Source organism: Lygodium microphyllum, chromosome 11, assembly GCF_053477565.2.
Source record: "Lygodium microphyllum isolate KBCC chromosome 11, Lygodium_microphyllum_v1.1.10, whole genome shotgun sequence".
NCBI classification, from domain to species: Eukaryota; Viridiplantae; Streptophyta; class Polypodiopsida; order Schizaeales; family Lygodiaceae; genus Lygodium; species Lygodium microphyllum.
The window spans coordinates 129,800,165-129,821,156 of NC_141145.1; the positions used below are offsets into that span (position 1 = coordinate 129,800,165).

The following is a 20,992-nucleotide window of genomic DNA, read 5'->3' on the forward strand; positions in this document are numbered from 1 at the left end:
TCAAGAGATAGTGGTATAGCAACAACTCGAGTGTGAAAAGATCCATGAAAGTATACCTAGTTTAGGTATACTTAGTGTGGTGCTTGTGACGTATAACTAAGAACTTCAAACCATCAAAGGCCTTATTGTATCTGTTATGATCACACTACGTATGTCAGCAGCATGTGAGGACGAGGACTTTATATGTTGTAAAACATGTAAAAAGAGATGGGATCTTTGAAAACAATGAATCATGTTGAAATACTTGAGTGATTGCTTGATTTTTGTACGGATCACTTGTTTTAAGAATCGTAAGACATCACGAATTAGACTTTCAACGTTTCAACAGTTTAAAACCAGGGGTGATTTGCATGTGCCGTAGGCAGACAGACACCTTCTTCGATCCTCGAAGTTGCTATAAAAGGGGCGGCATAACTATACGTGGTGTTGCAATCGGCAAAGTGTTACCGAGTGCAACAAACACTGCAGCAAGTGTTCTCCGTGTCACAAGCCAATAGCTTGACATTATGCATCAATCTGCACGTAGTTCGCCGATGGACGTTGTCCACAGCTATTGGCCGCCGACCAGCAGCACGAGCTGGCTTATCGCCGTGTGTGGAGTGCTGTTATTTGCATGGGCGTTCAAGGGATGGACGCAGCGGCGGCGTCGGCTTCCTCCGGGGCCCTGGCCGTTGCCGGTGGTGGGGAACCTGCCGCATTTCATGGGCAATCTGCCGCACGTGCGCTTGGCGAGCTTGGCGGAGAAGTACGGCCCTCTGATGTGCCTGCGCCTGGGGTCGAAGCCCATGGTGGTGGCCTCGAGCGCGGACGTGGCCCGAGAGTTCCTGCAGACCCACGACATCGCCTTCGCCAGCCGGCCGCCCCTGGAGTTCGTAGAGCGCGCCCAGTTCGGGCAGGCCAACGTCCTCATACTGGCGCCGAACGGGCCCCACTGGCGCCACGTCAGAAAGGTGGCCACGTCGCTGCTCCTGAGCGCCGCGAGGGTGCAGGAGACTCAGCCGCTCCGGAGACAGGAGCTGGGCCGCCTCCTCCAGGGCCTGGTGCCCCTCGCACGTGCGGGAGCCAGCGTGGACCTGACACATGCCATGTCCCGGATGGTGGAGGACCTTGTGTGCCGCATGCTCCTCCGCCGCCCCATGTCCGAGGTGGTGGGCGGCGGGGCCACCTTGAAGGAGCTCGCCCAGCGCTCCACCGCGCTGTTCGTGGCGCCCGTGCTGGGCGACTTCATCCCTTGGCTGGGGTTCCTGGACGGACGTGTGAAGAAATCCTTTGATCAGCTGCACCGTGATGTCGATGCTTTGTGGGAGTCCGTGATTTCGGAGCGCGAGGAGCAGCGCAAGCACCTGCGAGGCCTTAGTGATGAGAATCCTCCGGCGGACATCCTCGACGCGTTTCTCTCGGACCCCTTCATGAGCCGTCCGGCTGTCAAGGGGTGTATGATGGTAGGATCACGAAAACAGAGAGAGAGAGAGAGAGAGAGGGGGGGTGCCGGGGGGACAGAGACAGTGTGTGTGTGTGTCGGGGGGGAGAGAGAGACAGAGACTCGAGAGACACAGAGAGTGTGTGTGTGTGTGTCCGGCTGTCAAGGGGTGTATGATGGTAGGATCACGAAAACAGAGAGAGAGAGAGAGGGGGGTGCCGGGGGGACAGAGAGTGTGTGTGTGTGTCGAGGGGAGAGAGAGAGAGAGAGAGATGTGTGTGTGTGTGTGTGTGTGTGTGTGTGAGTGCGTGCGTGCGTACTCGTGTTTGTATGTGTGTGCCTGAGTATGTGCACGTGTCTGCGTGTGAGTGAGTGAGTGACCAGACTGAGAGTGTTGTGTGAGTGAGTCGGTCAGTCAGTGAGTGTGTTTCGTAGACACGTCTATGCACTTCAAAGGCATTACTCCCCTTCTCCATTTAGTATTTCACTACGGTTTTCGTGATGTTCAACCTAATCACCCTCTTTCACCCTTCCTTGCTTGAATGTAGGATCTGGTTGGAGCTGGAATCGACACTACGTCTGGAACAATGGACTGGGCCATGGCAGAGCTCCTCAATAACCCCACGGTTCTGAAGAAGCTTCAGGCCGAGATAGAGAAGATTGTGGGAAGGGAGAGGATGGTGGAAGCGACAGACCTGGAGAAGCTGCCGTATGTGGCCGCCACGGTGAAGGAAACCTTGCGCCTGCATGCACCTGTGACTCTGATGGTTCCACACATGGCCACGGAGGATTGCAAGGTCATGGGCTACGATCTTCCGAAGGGGACGAGGTTGTTGGTGAATGTATACGCGATTGGGAGGGACCCTGCCACCTGGAAGGATCCAAACAGGTTCTGGCCCGAGAGGTTTCTGACACTGGGAGATCAAGACCCTAGTCAGCAATTCTGGTGGATCCCCTTCAGCTCAGGCAGGAGGACTTGCCCAGGTGCCCCTTTTGCCCTGTCCAACCTTGAGCTCGCCATCGCCAATCTTGTCCATTGTTTCGATTGGAGAATGCCCGATGGCCAGACCCAAGCAGACATGTCTGCAATAACATCAGCAGTGGTGCATCGCGTACACCCACTCATCGCAACCCCCACCCTGCGCATCAATGCATCTTCAATCACAATATCCCATTAGATCAAAATCCCTACCATTCGATTTGTGAATGCCCGATCGTATGACCCACGTTCCAGTGTTGCCATGGCAGCATCCATACAGCTTTAATAACGATATGGAATTAGATCAAAATTGCATCCTTTTTGTAGCCAACTATTGTAGCCAACTAAATCGATTTTCACAAGCATGCTTGGCATTCTATAGATGAAATTACTCAAAAGCTTTGCTCCACTTGCAAGAACTCATTACGAAGCATTGTGCTCTTTGCTTGGTGCACAACGTCGCTCTCTCTCAAAAGGAAAGCATATTACGAAGCATTGTGCTCTTTGCTTGGTGCACAACGTCGCTCTCTCTAAAAAGGATCGCATACGCTTTCAGAGTGGCACTCAAGTAATAATATTTCTATTGAATAGTATATTTATCGTTTGTGTGAGCACATATATTAAAAGCTACATGTACCATTCATGAGTTCTTTGTTTACTTGACTATGATTAGAATCACATGATGCGACCAATGTCAAGGCATAATCCCTCTTGCAAAATGAATATGCACATAGAAAAGAACACGCCTCATATAAAAGTGAGCTTTTCATTTGGATGCTTTTAAATATTTGATCTAAATTTAGATATTTTTTGCCATATGCACCACAGAAATGCTAAAGATAGGGTGAACTTATTTTAGAGGAAGATATGTCATAGCAAATTTGTTATGAAAAAGGGATGCATATGGATGTAGATGAATAGGTGTAAGTTTTGAAAACAAAAATGATAATTGCATTTTCAAATTAAGCGTACGAAATCATTATCTAGTTTAGTTATACGATAAGCTCACAACACACAAAAACCATTTCATCATTATTTCATCTATCCTTCAACAAGTTCTCAAACACGGATAATGACAAATTAGCAAATAATTATACGAATGATGAGCCTCCACAATTCACCTTTCAATGGATGAAAATCGATATTAAACATAATCTCTCTATAAAAAATCACATATAATTCTTGTATATATGCTTATAAGACCATATATAAATTCCGAGGGAGCCACCTATAAGAAATCATTTATATAATGTGTGTTCGAAGGATATTAAAAAATACCCTTTCTTCACATACTACAAGGTCTTAAAATGATCCATTTTACTTTATTAAACTTACGAATTTTTTTCAAAGTGTAATTTAAAAACCTCTTTCGTAAATATAGTCCTATGAATTTTACTAAATATAATACTCTTTCTTTTGAACTCATGTGGTATCTTACATGTTCTATAATGTGGACCCCCTCGGATATATGTGATGAATTTGGGTATCTAAAACTCCAACATATCTAGAATGGCAAGACTGGCTTTCGATGGTTCCTATAGTATATGACTGAAGAAAGAGGCAACCCTAAGTATTTGTCTAATTGAATCATGATATGCTTATAAGGTTTTTCCCTTCACTTCCTTAGCTTTCCATAGAAAATGAGAGTTGAGATATCATCTACTCTTTATAATGGAGCATTCCTCCTATGCAACTAGTACATCTATGTTTGCTCAATTTTAGGACCTCATAGTATGCCAAGATTTAATTTACTTTTAAGTTATATCCTCTATCACCTTGTGTTAGAATTGGTCACCAAATTTACCTTACAATAGTTCCCTAAGGATTTGTTAAGCCACACCAATATAACAACAAACTAGTATTGCCATCTCATATCGCATATTTGACACTACATTATAGAAATGTTATATTTTTTACTTACATGTCACCAATACTATTTTTATGGTACATTTATACAAGGGATTAGGCTTATCAACTATCAAATAGATGCATTTTATGAACTTTAAGAAAAACTTAGGGGACTGGAGTTTAAGCATGCATCAACTTACTCGCATCTAAAATTGTATTTAATTGTAATAAGTAAGCATGATCTTAAACATGTTTGAATGAAATTTTCATGGGAGCTTGAACATGAATTTAAATATTCTTAGTAAGCAATTCTCATGTAGCAATATAAATGCGATTACAAGCATATAGATAGACACACCATTTGTAGGAAAAAAAAATCAAGAGTCTCTAGTTATGGAACTGTGGGTAGAATCACAATTTTGTAATTAATAGCTCCTCGATATTTTTACCCCTTCTTACATGCTCATTAGGCCATTGTATATACAAATCAAACTAACATATCATAGAAAAAATCATCAATATTATAGCTTAACACAAAAAAATATTCACTACTACAGATATAAAACAAGAACAAGAATTACCAAAGAAATGCATGTTGCATTATGATATGTACATGAGTATAGATCAAGCTTTGTAGCCAAATGTAATATACCTATCTAATGAATCCTGATAGCATATATTTTTAGTCATCCACCAAGAAGTAATCAAGATAACTGTAATTCACAACTCCTTGGACTAACCAAACATTTGTAAACTTAAATTGCTTGAATCTACGTTGTAGGGGAAGCTCCACCTTAGCCCCACAAGGATTGACTTGAAATGGGATCTAAGTAAATAATATAGTCTCAAGGGGTTTACTATATGTATATCATCTCTATATCACGTGTATTCAAGGCCTATTTATAAACCCTTCTTTATGTAATTACTAGCTTCTTGGTATTTTTGCCCCTTCTTACATGCTCATTAGGCAATGTCACTACAAGGGAATGGGGACATAGCCATGCCGATTTGCGATACAAAATAGTGATGTCGCTATTTGTGTCGCAAATAGCATCACTATCTGCATTGCTAAATTAATTAGTGACGCTAATTGTGATGCCAATAGTGATATTGGTCTGAGGAAAAAAAGTAGTGAAAACCCAAGTGCAGCATTTTTCCCCGCAAACATTTTCAAGAGAGAGTAAAAGAGGGAGTGAGAGAGTTCATCACCTTGAGAGGGAGAGGGAGAGGAAGAGGGAAAGAGAGACAATAAGAGCTCTTCACCACCACCACCACCGTACGTGAAGAAGAGAGAGAAGTGTACAAGGGAGAAAGAAGGGATGTCACGAAGAGGAGGTAGAAAAGAATTCATCCTCAAGCCTTTGTGGTAGGTACATTACCTCTTCTTGCCTTTTTTGTGTTTTCTTCCTTTTTTTTTTCTTTGTAATGAGATGCATTGAAAGAGAGAGAGAGAAAGAGAAAGAGAGGAAATGAAGGAGGGAGAAGAAGGAAGGAAGAGGAAGAGAGAACGAGAGAGAGAGAGAGAGAGAGAGAGAGAGAGAGAGAGAGAGAGAGAAAGAGAAAGAGAAATGAGAAATAAAGGGAGGGAGAGAGGAGAATGAGTGAAAGAAACAATGAGGGGAGGAGAGAAACAAAGAGAAGCAACAAAGAAGGGAAAGAGAGAAAGAAAGAGAGGGGAAGAGAAAGAGAAATAGACAATGAAGAAAGAGATGGAAGAAAAGGGTCGGTTAAGGAGAGAAAGGATAGTGAAAAGAAAAGAGAGAGAGGGAGGGGGAGAAAAAGGGAGGAAGCTAGGGAGAAAAAGAGAGATATAGAGAGAACGATAAATAGAGAGTGAGAGAGAACGAGAGAGAAAAATGGAAACACCGAGAGAGTTTGAGAGAATGTAATGGTAGTAAATAAAGAGAGACACAAAGAAAGGTGGGAAGAGAGGGTCTTTCAATGTCTATAAGTTTTTTATTTTCTATCTTTCATTTTAATTGTAAGAAGATGCGTTGAGTGAGAGTGGAGAGAAAAAGAGAAAGAAATAGAGAGAAGATCAGAGGGAAAGAAAAAGAGAGGAGAAGTGAGAGTGGGAGGGAAAATGGGGGAGGGAAAGAAACATTGAGAGAGAGGGAGGGAGAGAGAAACGAAGAAGGATGAAGGGAGGAAAATGAAAAGAGAGAGAGAGAGAGAGAGAGAGAAAGAGGGGTGGGGAGAGAAACAAAGAATGATGAAGAGAGCCAAATGGACAAAGAGAGATGGATGGAGGCAAACAAAAAAAAGAAAGGGATAGAAAGAGAAGTAGAGATTAAAATGGAATAAGATCACCAATGAGGGAAACAAAAACCTATTGTTTGACCAAATGGAAAACAATGATGATCACGATGTCCAAGATTGCAAGACGTATCTTAATCAACTTGTCTCGTGTCCTTGCACTCAATACAAGCTAGCAATCATACAAAAGTATCGCTTGTCCATAAAACACGTACGACGAGTCAATGAGTTTCAATCAAATATCATTGACTAGGCGATCTTAGACTTTGAGCGAACGATAAGAAAAGTGTGTATCAATCATGCTTTACATTTGCAAAGTGATTGAATTTCATATACAACCATGAAATTTGTACAAAGGGGTGACGCTTCATCCCAAGGAATGCACCTATTACTAGCCATTAGAAAATTTTATGGGTGTCCATTGATTTTTTTGACTCTATTATAAAATTAAAAACACCTCTTGTGCTCTTCAAGGCATCTTTTGATTTTTTTTCAGGTTGCTAAAGTATCATATCTTACCACCTAGAAACATAATGCTGCCTCAATCCCATGATGATGCACGATTGGTGTTGTGAAAGCTTGGCATGGACTATAACAGCATTCATACATGTGTCAATGATTGTGTGCTATTTCGAGGAGACTACGGGACTATAGAGACATGTCCAAAGTGTGGAGCTCACAAGTATCAACAGGATTTGCAAGGGCAAACCATCACTCAGAAGATTCTCAGATATTTTTCACTTATACCACGTATATATCACATGTTTCGTACATAAGGAATAGTGACTTTGACAGCGGGCCTGCACAGGATAGATCCATAGATGGAGTCCAACTAATATCAACAGATTTACGCACATGGAGCCACATTGACTCCACCTTTCCAGGATTTGCATGAGAGCCAAGGAATCTTCGGCTTGTTCTTGCTATGGATAGTGTGAATCCATTTGGTCTCTGCTCAACTTCTTACAGTGTGTGGCCTATGGTTCTTATTAACTACATTATCCCACCATGGCTTTCTACGAAGAAAGGACACCTTATCCTTAGCTTTCTCGTTCTTGGATGCTACGAAGTCAAGAACATGGATGTCTATCTTTGTCCATTAGACTCATTGATGAGCCCAAGATTTTGTGAGAGGAGGGGGTCACTATGGAAGACATGAGCAAGCACGATGGTTGACGATCCGCTAATATACGAGTCATTCTCGTATGGACCATGCATGACTTTTCAGGATTCATGGAGTGCTTAAGTAAGTGGGTTCATTCAAGTTTGTGTTCAAGTTTGTGATATCTAACACAGCTCGTTCAAGTTTGTGTTGACTAGATAGGGGTGATGCAAGAGGTCTGGTTACCTCAAGGTTATCATACATGTCCATTGTGTGGGCCACAATTAGACTCCTGAAGGCGATGGACCATGAAGAAGATGGTATATCAAGGACACGCCACTTTCTGACCGGAGGGTCATGAACTGAGGGAAGGTTTTCTTGGACAACCTCTAGCATGAATGAATGCCCAAAGCTAGTACGAGTTGAAAATGGTCCACAAGGAGTCACATCTAAGCACAATGTGACTCTTCTTGATTCTCTATGAGTTGCCATATTGGACCCACTTATAGATTAACCATTTTTTGGATCTCATCCATATTTTCAAGAATGTGGGTAGCTTATTAGGGGACCACATCATAAGAAAGAGAGACACTATAGGGGCACGAATGGATTTGAAGGAGATAGGCAAGATGGAGGCACTCCATCAAAACCACAATCCCACAGGTTTGGAAACTCGATATGCAGAGAGACACTATCTCATTGCACTTATCGATAGATTGTACCCACATGGTGGCCCAATAAATCAATCATTTTTATTGTCCATAGTCACTAGTTTTTTTTATGATGCATTATGTATAGGGGACTTATTTTTTGGTTGTTCATTTTATAGAGTTCAAGCGTTAGGATGAGCTTTTAGATGGCGAGGGTTTGTAGCATGCACTTGGATTTGAGGACTACACGTCATATTCTTTTTTGGTCCTATGATCTGTGCATACCTCTCCCATCTCCCATGTAGCATTCATTTGATGTACTTATCATCCTTTGTATAAATTCACACTTTGTGATATTTACATATAGATTTTCATGTTTGTTTTGGCTCTCATCTCCAACCATGGTTCCATGTAATTTCATGAGTTGTCATCACTAGACTTGCACGAATTTTATGAGTTATCAATCTTCTCGTTTTAAGTATTTTTGCACCCGTCTTGACGAGGATTGCATATCCAATATGTAATTGCTTTGCAGAAGATTACACAGCACATGCTATGGGTGAAGCTGCCTTGCGACAAAAAAAAACTATGTAACCATCGCTATTTGTGTCACAAATTTGACTGCATGTAACACTATTAGCGTCACTAATTGCTATGCAAATAGAATCACAAAAAGTGACACCCTCTACAACCAATTTGTAGAGACACTTATACTGACGATTTTAGCAACGACAAGGTAAATTTTTTAATGAATATTGGTGTCACTTTGAACGTCGGTATGAGCTTTGTATCTTATAATGTGTGTATAAAAATCAAACTAACATATTGACATATAAAAAATCAACAACACTATACTTGATACAACAAAATATTCATTATAGATATAAAACAAGAACAAGAATTACCAAAAGAGTAATGCATGTTGCATTATGATATGTACATGAGAATAGATAAAGCTTTGAAGCCAAATATAATATGTCTATCTAATGAATCCCGATATCACTTTTTTTTTAGCCATCCACCAAGAAGTAATCAAGGTCACTGCAATTTAGAACTCCTCAAAATAACCAAACATTTGTAACCTTAAGCTGCTTAAATCTACCTCATAGGAGAACCTCCACTTCAACCCCATAAGGATTGACTTGAAACAAGACCTAAGTAAATAATGAAGTCTCAAGGGGCTCACTATATATATATTCTCTATATCACGTGTGTTCAATGCCTATTTATAAACCCTTCTTTATGTAATTATCAACTCCTTGGTATTTTTACCTCTTCTTACATGCTCATTAGGCACTATGTATATAAATCAAACTAACATATGATAGAAAAATTCAACAATACTATAGCTTGACACAACAAAATATTCATTATAGATATAAAACAAGAACAAGAATTACCAAAGAGTAATGCATGTTCCATTATGATATGTATATGAGTATAGGTAAAGCTTTGAAGCCAAATATAATATGTCTATCTAATGAATCCCAATAGCATATATTTTTAGTCATCCACCAAGAAGTAATCAAGGTAATTGCAATTCTTGGAATTATAACCAAACATTTGTAACCTTGAATTGCTTGAATCTACCTTGTAGGGGAAGATCCACATTAACCCTACAAGGATTGACCTGAAATAGGACCTAAGTAACTAACATAGTCTCAATATAGTCTCCTATCAACAATTTTCTAGTGTCCTATTCTTATAGAGAAAATTCCAAACATTAGCACATTGGAAACTCACATAGGTTTATATCAAAGGTGATCTCTATCTTCTTGATTCCATTATTACAATCCAAAAAAAGTGAAACTCACCATGGATGACTACAATCTCATTGAAAAGTATCCTTTGTAAAAAAATGAGCATGGTCAATGCACTCATATTTTCCTTGCTTAAATTTTCTCTCCACCTAATAACACAATCGTCTCTACTACTCATTGGGTGCACATTACAAGATGTTATCTAAATATTCAACACCCTATATTCCATACTCTCTAAAATAAATCTTGAGAACAAAGTTTAGATATCTTCTCTATAATTAAACATGTTTTCTTTTTCTACCTTCCACATAAGTGGTGCTCATCCACAGAAACTCTTGATTTGCTTATCAATCCTTGTTGAGTGAACTAAAATTGAGGGACAAAAGTAGAACATTTGCTAACTCTCCTTATCCTGGTATTGTCTTTGATCCACTACAAGGATATCAGGCCATAGGGACAACAATTAGCGATGACAAATAGCGGTACAAGGATATTAGGCCATAGCGACACCGATTAGCGACGACAAATAGCGGCGTCGCTATTAGCATCACTATTTGAATCGCTATTAGTGTCGCATTTGCGACGCTAATAGCGATGCAAATAATGACACAAATAGTGACGGTACCCAAAGCAAAAAAACGCGGGCCGAAATCCGAGTGCGTTACATTTCGCGCATTCACCAAAGAGAGTGAGAGGGAGAGCGAGAGAGAGAGAGAGAGCGACCATCTTGCTGAGAGGGAGAGAAAGAGAGAAAGAAGGCTTCTCGTTGCCACCGTCGCCACTGCCACTGCCACTGCCGTTCGTGAAGAAGAGGAGGATGTCTACGGAGGGCAAAGAGGAGCTGCCGGCGAGGAAGAGTGCATTCTCTCTCTCTTTTACTTGTTTTTTGTATAATTTGTGTATATTGAGAGAGGGAGAGGAAATGAGAGAGAAAGAGAGGGAGAGGGAGAGGGAGAGGGAGGGGGAGGAAATGAGAGAGGGAGAGGGAGGGAGAGAGAGAGAGAGAAAGAGAGGGAGAGGGAGAGGGGGAGGAAATGGGAAAGGAAGAGGGAGGGAGAGGGAGAGGGAGAGGGAGAGGGAGACATTAAACATAATAGGAAAATGAGAGAGGGAGAGGAAATGATAGAGGGAGAGGGAGAGGGGGAGGAAATGGGAAAAGAAGAGGGAAAAGAAGAGGAAGGGAGACATTAAACACAATAGGAAAATGAGAGAGAGGGAGAGGGAGAGGGAGAGGGAGGAAATGAGAGAGGGAGAGGGAGGGAGAGAGAGAGAAAGAGAGGGAGAGGGGGAGGGGGAGGAAATGGGAAAGGAAGAGGGAGGGAGAGGGAGAGGGAGAGGAAATGAGAGAGGGAGAGGGAGGGAGAAGAAGAGAGCAAAAGGAAATGAGATAGAGAGAGGAGAGAGAAAAAAATGAGAGAATGAGAGGAGAGAGAAAAAGAGAGAAAAGATGTTAAACATAATAGGGAAAGAGAGAAAGAGAGGGTGAGGGTGAGGATGAGGGGGGGAGAGGAAATGAGAGAGGGAGAGGAAGAGAGAAAAGGAAATGAGAGAGAGAGGAGAGAGAAAAAGAGAGAAAAATCATTAAACCTAATAGGGAAAGAGAGAAAGAGAGGGTGAGGGTGAGGGAGGGAGAGGAAATGAGAGAGGGAGAGAAAGAGAAAAAAGAAAATGAGAGAGGGAGAGGAGAGAGAAAAAGAGAGAAAAATCATTAAACCTAATAGGAAAATAGAGAAAGAGAGGGTGAGGGTGAGGGAGGGAGAGGAAATGAGAGAGGGAGAGAAAGAGAGAAAAGGAAATAAGACCTTACAATAAGCTCATCCTAGGCTCATAGGGGTTAGGCCGATCCTCAACAAACCTAAGGGATATATGGCTAGAGTACCCTAGCACACTTGCGCCTCCTAGCATAATGTTCTTCCTACAAAGAGACCTCTCATACATGGGGCTTGTCCTAGCCTCCACCATGCAAGTATACAAAAAAGGCAATCAATCTATCAGTTAGAAAAACATTCATTTTCTATAACATAAATCCAAAAATAACTTTGGATATTCCATAAAAATCAATCTCTTCTTAAACAGACAAATACAAAAAACTAAAACAGCATTATTCATATGCTTCGCAAAACTAAAACAACATCACCACAAGATCTCTTAGGAAACTCATCTTCAACTATCAATTTTAATTAAAAAATATAGTATAAAATCACTTGCAAGGAAGGACACTCTTTTATCATTAACCCTCTTTCTTCCTTAGAATAGTCTTAGGAACAAATTTCTGCTCTAACAAGCATATATTTGAGCATAATAACTATTTTAAGGTTTATTCCATGAGTAGTAGTAGTATGTATGCAACCATCAAGCTAGGTATCATGCTTTGGTATCTGTGGAGATCCCAATCTCATGCCCTCATAGAGATTGTAGTGTGCAATAGTGTGGAGAGAAGGTGGGTGAGTTGTAAATGGTAAAGGAGAATTCTATTGATGATGGAGAGAAGACGAGGTGAATCGCCAATTCTATTCTTAGTGAGTGCAACCTACCCATAGTATGGCATCCATGACTGATTGAAATCAGTAAGACTTTGAAATCCTACCTCAACTATTGTTTTGTGGTGGATTTTCTTGCCATAATTCAATGTCAATTTGTGCTTGTGTTTTACACGGTGTGTTGACTATAGGTGTCAAATGCTCTAGTCGGATCTCTCTCTCTTTCTCCTCTCTCTTCTCTCAACCCTTCTCTCTCCCTCAATCTTTCCTCTTTCTCTCTTCCTATACTCTCCCTAAATCCTTCTATCTCCCCATATCTCTTTTCTCTCTCTATCTCTCTTTCTATTTCTACCTCTCTCACTTCTCTCCTCTTCTTCTCTAACTTTACTCTCTCCCTAACTCTTGTCTCTCTCTTCATCTCTATATAAGTAGTCGTAGTCATGGTCGTATTCGTGGTCGTAGTCAGAGTCATAGTCGTGGTCATAGTTGTGGTCGTCATAGTCGTCATCGTCGTGGTCGTGGTCATGGTCGTAGTCATGGTCATTGTAGTCATGGTCGTGGTCGTAGTCGTGGTCTTGGTCTTGGTCGTGGTCGTGGTCGTGGTCGTGGTCATAGTCATAGTCATAGTCGTAATCGTGGTCATCGTGGTCATGGTCGTGGTCGTGGTCGTAGTCGTAGTCATCGTGGTCGTGGTCATGATTGTGGTCATGTCCGTGGTTGTCGTAGTCGTAGTCATAGTCATGGTCGTGGTCGTAGTCGTGGTCGTGGCCATAACGTAGAAAAAGAGAGAGAGATGGAAGGAGAGGAGAACAATTTAGGAAAGGAAAAAAAAGAGAGAGATGGAAGGAGAGGAGAACAATTTAGGAAAGGAAAAAAAAGAGAGAGATAGAAGGAGAGGAGAACAATTTAAAAAAGAAAAAAGAATGATAACAAAAAAAAATTGTTTGTCGTAACGTAGACAAAATGGAAAACAATGAAGATCCTGTTGTTCAAGATCGTGAGGCGTATCTTAATCAGCATGTCCCATGTTCTTGCTCTCAATGCAAGCTGGTAATTAGACAAAAACGTTGATTGTCTATAGAACACATACGATGATTCGGCGAGTTTTAATCTGAGATCATTGATCAAGTGATTGCGGATTTTCAGTAAACGGTAAGAAAAGTTAATATCAATTATGCATTGTACTCGCAAGCTAATTGAATACCATATACAATAAGATTGGGTCCGTCGGCTGGCAAATTTTCTATCCAGGGAGATGACGTCTCGTCCCAAGGAGGAGTGCACCCTTTGTGGCCACTTAGAAGAGTTCATGGGTGTGCGATGGATGGAGTGCATGAGGCAATCCACCACTTGCAAGGCACTGCCCAATCTATACCATCAATGTCAGAGGAGACAGGTAGCCTTCTAGACCTACCTACAATCTTGGAGCCTGAGATGGAGGCAATGATCGATGCATTGATTCCCATGGATGTAGAGACTTCTGATCCACTTAGAGGAAGCATCCATACCATTATATGATGGGTGCCGAGTATCTCGCCCGAAGACACTGCTTACACTCTTCAGTGTGCAAGCAAAATACGGGTGGAGCGATGCAAGTGTGACCGAGTTGTTCAGGTACCTTGTACATACGCTTTGTTGATTTCTTTTCAACACTATTATTAAAAACATTTGTGATTTTTCAAGGTGTTTTATGATTTTTTTCAGGTTATTAAAATATCATATATTGCCACCTGCAAATACCATCCCTGAGTCTCGTGATGATGCACGACATATTTTACGAAAGCTTGGCATGGAATACAACAACATCCATGCATATATCAACGATTGCATACTGTTTCGAGGAGAATACAAGACTATGGAGACATGTCCAACGTGTGGTGCTCACAGGTATCGACAGGACTTGCAAGGGCAAACCATCCCTCAAAAAGTTTTCAGACACTTTTCGCTTATCCCCTGCATAAACTGCATGTTTCATATGTCCGGCATGGCAAGTTTGACAATGTGACATGCGCAGAATAGGTCCATGGATGGAGTTCAACAAATATTAGCGGATTCACGCGCATGGGGCCACATTGACTATACATTCCTAGGCTTTGCCCGAGAGCCAAGGAATCTTCGGCTCAGTCTTGCAATGGATGGCATAAACCCATTCGGTCTGCGCTCACTTCTTACAGTGTGTGGCCTATAGTCCTTGTCAACTACAATATCCCTCCATGGCTTTCTACGAAGAAAGGACATCTCATTCTTAGCTTACTCATCCCCGGCCGCTACAAAGTAAAAAATATGGACGTGTATCTTCATCCATTAGTCGATGAGCTTAAGATTTTGTGGGAGGAGGGGGTCGCCGTGCAAGATATGAGCAAGCGCGATGGTCGACGGTCTGCCAATATTCAAGCCATTCTCATGTGGACAATGCATGACTTTTCGAGTTTCGGAGAGTGCTCAAGTAAATAGGCTTCCGTTCTCATTGGTAATATCTATATTTTATCTCGTTCAAGCTTGTATTCACTAGGTCATGGTGTTGGAACAGGTCTGGTTACCTCAAGTTATCATGCATGTCCATTGTGAAGGCCACAGTTAGACTCCGGAAGGTCACAAACCATGAAGAAGATGGTATATCAAGGACATGCCGCTTTCTTGCCAGAGGGTCATGAACTCAAGGAAGGTTTTCTTGGACGACCTCCAACACATATGAATGCTGCAAGATGGTACGAGCTGAAAATGGTCCACGTGGAGTCACATCCAAATGAAATGCGGTGGTTCTCAGTTTTCTACGAGTTGCCATATTGGACCCACTTACAGGTCAACCACTTGTTGGATCCCATGCATATTTTCAAGAATGTGGGTAGCTTGCTATAGGACCACATCACAGGAAAGAGAGACACTATAGGGGCACGAATGGATTTGAAGGAGGTAAGCAAGATGGAGGTGCTTTAGCCACAGTCGAGTGCTGATGGTCGTGTGCAGCTACCTCGCGCTCCTTGGGTTTTGTCTACTAAAGAATAGCGCATTGTGAAGCAAGTAAAGTCTATCCGCACTCCGATGGGTATGATGCGTTCTCTTAGGTCTGCATTTTCTAAAGACGACCAATTATCAGGGCTAAAATCCCATGACTGACATAAGATATGCTAGGTTTGTACTACGAATAGATTGTAATTGGCGTGCGCATTTTGTTATTTGGAGTGTAGCCATTGTTCATAATGCTTTCTCATTTGTAGCAGTTTGTACTACCGATCGCGATCACAAGATACCTTACTCCAGAAATACACGGGGCCATTTACAGGTTATCGACTTTGGTGCAATGGATCTCACATAAGGAGATTAAGATGTCCTCTATTGAATCCGTGAGGCAGGGAGCAGTGGATACGGTCTGTCTCTTTGAGAAATACCTACTGTAACGTGTCCACTAGTATCATCCAGGACACGTCTTAGCAGTCCATCGGAAAGGATGTCTAGAAAGTTCCGCCCGACACTCCCATGGAATGTTACGGGATTTGTGATCTAGGGCTTTCCGTGTCTGCCACGTAGTGGAAGTATTCTGGCCGTTCCCACTTAGGATCGACCGGAATTAGGGTTTTCCTGATTGGTCATTTCCTAACAGAAACTAGCGTCGGACCCAAGCGAACTACTTTATGCAAAAACGCCAGGTTCGAAGCAGATTCACACTGCACTTGGTTCAAGGAGAATGGGAAACGAGAGGGATGCAAAGCTCAACCTCTCTGCCATAAGGCATAATCCCATTCCGTTCCCCTAAAACAGCGTAAATCGAGTAAGACATAACTCTAGGTCAACACTTTCGTTGTTCGTGTCCTTTGACGTTCATCCTGCTATTCTTCGAGATTTGAGAAAAGTTCCCGGCCAATCAGGACCACCCAACCGTAGGACGGATCCATGGCCCATCCTCCGCACTTTCCTCGATTTGTTTTAGTTATGTAGTTATCTAACACATTAATTGGACATGTAACATCCAGCTTCTTTAATTAATCTGTTAAGCACTGGTTCCTTCACATAATCTTATCACGTAACATAGAAAAACAATATTAGAAAAGTTCTTTATTAACATATCATCATATTTATCTTTGAAATACAAGGAGTTCCGCCTGTAGGCTTGTCCACAATTCGCCCGAAGGCTGTCCAGCAATCCTCAGGGATCACTATTCCAAGTTTCCGCCCGTAGACTAGTATGCGGGCCTCGAGATCCAATCCCGAGTCATGTTAGCCTCTTGTGCCGGACCCGGAAGGTGAGGGATTTACGGCCAGAGCCCCCCTGGCACCCAAGCGTCCTCCTGCTCCAAGTGGTGCTCAAGGAAGAGACCTCTTGCGACGGGTTTGGTCCACGTTCTCGGCGCGGTCAATAACCCCCTTGGTTAGGGTCAGGCAGGCAGTCGGGGGTAACTGAAGCTGCCACTTCCTTCAGGCCTTCAACTTGAAGTATAGATACTTATTTACTTTGTAATTCATTGGTCAAACAAGTCAAACAGTGCTCTAAAATCTCTAGCAAGCACAAGCATTTTCATTGATCGATTTTTGTTGTTGGAAAACTGCTAAGGAAGGAATCTTTCCTTTCGAATGCATCCAGCACTCGATCCGGGGTGTCTTGCAACTTGGCAAGATCCCTTATATTCTGGGTTAGGACGTACCCTATTAACCCAACTTGGTCAAACCCTAAAGTTCATTGGATACTTTAGTTTCCGGTTTTTAACCTTCCTTACTTAGAAGGATATCAAAGTATACATCCTCTTGCAAGATAACTTGCGTAAGGATCCGCCATCCTTGTTGTCGGAATTTAGCCTTTCTTCTTGTGAATAAATCACAAGACCATATGACTTCGTACTTGCCGCGCAAGTCCTGCATCGTACTATGCGATAATGGAGTTACGAAACAATCCGTTTCAGTCTCTTTAAGTTGACGTTTGTCAGACATAGGGTTTCCTAGCTTTATTATTTTCTTTTAAGAAACTTAGGGACAAACCCTAGTTCTTTTACGTTTACAATTTACTGACCCTACAATCAGGGAATTATAGACGTTTCTTGGATTTTAATTCATTCCCAATGAATATTTCACAGCATAGGTATTTCTAAGTATATTAATTTGGTTAACTTTTAGAAGGTAATATCGAGATCACCTCCACACAATTTGTTATCTATGTGTCAATTGATTTTTCAATCCTAAACTTTATTGATTTGAGGTTAGGTAAATTCAATGAATCTTCCTTTTTCCTTGCAAACAAAACTCATGCCAAATAAGCAATCTTTCCCTTGCTAAGTTATGCAGTTAGCAATGATAACTTCCTAGAGTTTAAGCATCGTAAGAAACCTTTCATGATTCACACCTTCCAGGATGATTCGTTGTAAAAAGAATAGGGGTTAATAGTGCAAGATGCAGTTTTTATACCTTCTAGACTTAACCGAAGTATACTACTTTAGTGGGTAAATAATCTTACTCATAATTTGTTTCAATGCATAATGCTTTTTGAAGGAAAACTATGTTTATACTTTATTTATTTTGCATGTTTAATTAAACTAAATTCCTTCGTCGTAAATAACTAGGACAAAATATATCTTATCCCTAACAATTCATCTTGCACGATTGAATTAAAACCAATATAAAATTAAGAAGGAAAAACCTGGGTTTGGGATGAGATATCCACATGGATACCGGGAGATGACCCTCCCGCAGCTACTCCTTGGACTTTCTTAGGAGTCATCGCTGTTGTAGTCCTTCGAACGTGGAAAAAATCAAGTCCCAAGGGTATTTTGGAAAGGCAAGGAACAACTAAGGGTTTATCCACAAGTAGGGGTAATAAGACCTTTAAGGTCTTAGTTTCTTTGGGAGGGAAAGGTCTGCAAAGCCTTAAAAAAAAGGCCCTATAGGGGTATATACACGGGAAAAAAGGTGTGTGTGTGTGTGGTTCCAAAAGCATATGAAGGGGGCCTTGGGAGATCTTTGGACACGGGAGTGAAACGTATAGGAAGGGGGAACTTGAAGGGATTTTTGGACACGGGGGAGGGGTGTGTGGACACGGGGTGAAAAGGCCTTAGGGGTTTTAAAACCCAGGGGGGAAAGACGAAGGGCAACACAAGGGGGCGAAGGAAACACAAGGGGGATGAAAAGGGCTTAAGGGGATTTAAAAACCCTGGGGAGGGTGGGAGTGTAAAAAGGGAATACGAGGGGGGTGAAAAGAGGTTTCAAAAGGCACAAGAAGGGGGGGCTTATGAATTTAAGAACGGGGGAAAGGTAATCAGACTTTTTAAGCCTTAGTTCTTTTTTTTGGGGGGGGAAGGGCTTATAAAGCCCAAAGAAAAGGGGACTTATAGGGGGTTAAAACCGGGGGGGCGGGGGGGGGGGGGGGGGGGTTCCATCCATGGCAAGGGGGCTTAAGGGGGAAAGGGGCTTAAGGGCCCCTTAGAAGCTTCCCCTCCTAGGAAGCTTCCATGCTACGTGGTTTTGACAGATGGGGCACGGACTGACGGCAGAGGTGATGCCGTCCTGGCCTCGGTGGCAATGAGTGCCTCAACCTCTCCCTCTCACAGCGTCGGCTCCACCACGTACTCCTTCCCCAGGCTTTTACAACAGGCGGCCAAATTCGACTTCATGGCAGTGCTCTATCCCTCTTCCGCTTGCACTATGGCATTAGCCTCTCCCAACTCACGCATTCACACAGAGTTTTTAGCTTTGATATGTTGGCAAGACAAACACTCGGTGACATATTTGAGAACGTCACCTTTGAGCCTCTCACAATGGTAGCTCCTCCTAACTACATTAAGAGTCTTAGCATAGCTAGGATGTCATGCAAAAGGAGAATCATGAGCTTCCCACAATATCTTCTGCTTAATTGACTGGCTTGCTGGTATACACAGCCTTGTTCTATAGTAGACAAGTCCACTATTAATGGAAAATTCCTGATACTTAGCCTGCAACTTTTGATTCTGATCCTTGATAGAGATCTCCTTTAGCATTGATTGGTAGGCCAAATCATGGCATACTTCCTCTCTAGCTAATTCAAGTATAGGGTTGTTTGGCATAGATACTTTTGTAGCTAGAGATCTAGCCGTTGATGGATTCTGCAAGATTAGGGAATTTAGGAATGCCTTGTGACTAAGTGCATCGGCAACTACATTCTCTTTCCCTGGTCGGTACTTGATTTCAAAGTCATATTCCTCCAACACTTCAATCCACCGACGTTGCCTCATGTTCAGCTCGTTCTGGGTAAAGATCCATTTGAGACTCTTATGGTCGGCTACTAGAGTAAACTTGTTACCCAAAAGGTAGTGTCTCCAGAGCTTTAGAGCATGGATGATAGCTAGCAATTCCAGATCATGTGTGGCATAATTCCTTTCATGACTCTTCAATTTCCTTGAAGAGTATACTACTGGATGACCTTCCTGCATAAGTACACATCCCAAGGCAAGAATGCTAGCATCAGTTACTACCTCGAACTCCTTATTGAGGTCTGGAAGTTTTAGGATAGGTTCTGATACCAAACTTTGCTTCAATTTGTCGAAGCTATTTTGTTCGGGAGTTGACCATGCAATGGAAGTTTGCTTCTTCAGTAAGTCCGTCAGAGGTGCTGCAATCAAAGCATAGTTTTTTATGAAAACCCTATACCATCTTGTCAATCCAAGAAAGCTACGTATCTCTTTGATGGATACTGGTATTGGCCACTCAAGCACATCTCTGACCTTGGCTGGGTCTACTGATATTCCTTCTGCTGATACTATGAATCCCAGATATTCAATTTAACGCTTGAAGAATGCACACTTCTTCATTTTAGCATACAGCTTATGCGACCTCATTGTCTCAAGGACAATCCAAAGTTGAGGTCCATGATCTTCTTCCTATTTAGAATAGACTAAAGTGTCATCGAAGAAGACAAGCAAGAAATCATCAAGATATGGGCTAAAGATATCCTGCATTAACCTATTGAAGGTGGTAAGTGCATTCGTAAGGCCGAATGACATAACTAGGAACTCAAAGTGCCCATATCTTGTATTGAAGGCCGTTTTTGGGATATCTTCTTCCTTGATCCTTATCTGATAGTAATCTGACCGGAGATCAATCTTGGAGAAGATCTTCGCACCCTGAAGACGATCAAGAAGCTCATCTATTCTAGGAATAGGATACTTGTTCTTGACTGTTGATTGATTCAATCCACGGTAATCAATACATAGTCGAAGTATCCCATCTTTCTTTTTCTGGAATAGTACTGGAGCTCCCCACGGTGAATTGCTAGGCCAGATGTAGCCCTGATCTAACAGTTGCTTGAGTTGTTCCTTCAGCTCAATTACTTCTGGTATGGACATTCTATAAGGTCTCTTTGCAATTGGCGCAGCTCCAAGTACTAACCTAATCTCATGATACACTTCTCTTTGAGGCAGAAGTTCAGTCAACTCTTCAGGGAATACGTCCGCGTATTCCTTTAGCCAAGAAGGTCCTTCATGAGACTCTTGCTTCTGATCTAATTTGTTGAGTTTGATCAAGTAAACAGATAACCCTT

The 20,992-nt window shown here is 42.1% G+C and overlaps 1 protein-coding gene across 1 annotated transcript; it reads left to right on the plus strand.

Annotated features, from left to right (window-relative positions):
* The first annotated feature begins 410 nt into the window (after positions 1 to 410).
* Positions 411 to 2,830, plus strand: LOC148029375 (cytochrome P450 71AU50-like). The gene is made up of 2 exons (XM_087688179.1): positions 411 to 1,442; positions 1,969 to 2,830. Exons 1-2 carry the CDS (start codon positions 507 to 509, stop codon positions 2,596 to 2,598), a joined length of 1,566 nt encoding a protein of 521 aa, XP_087544305.1. The 5' UTR covers positions 411 to 506; the 3' UTR covers positions 2,599 to 2,830.
* Positions 2,831 to 20,992: the final 18,162 nt, after the last annotated feature.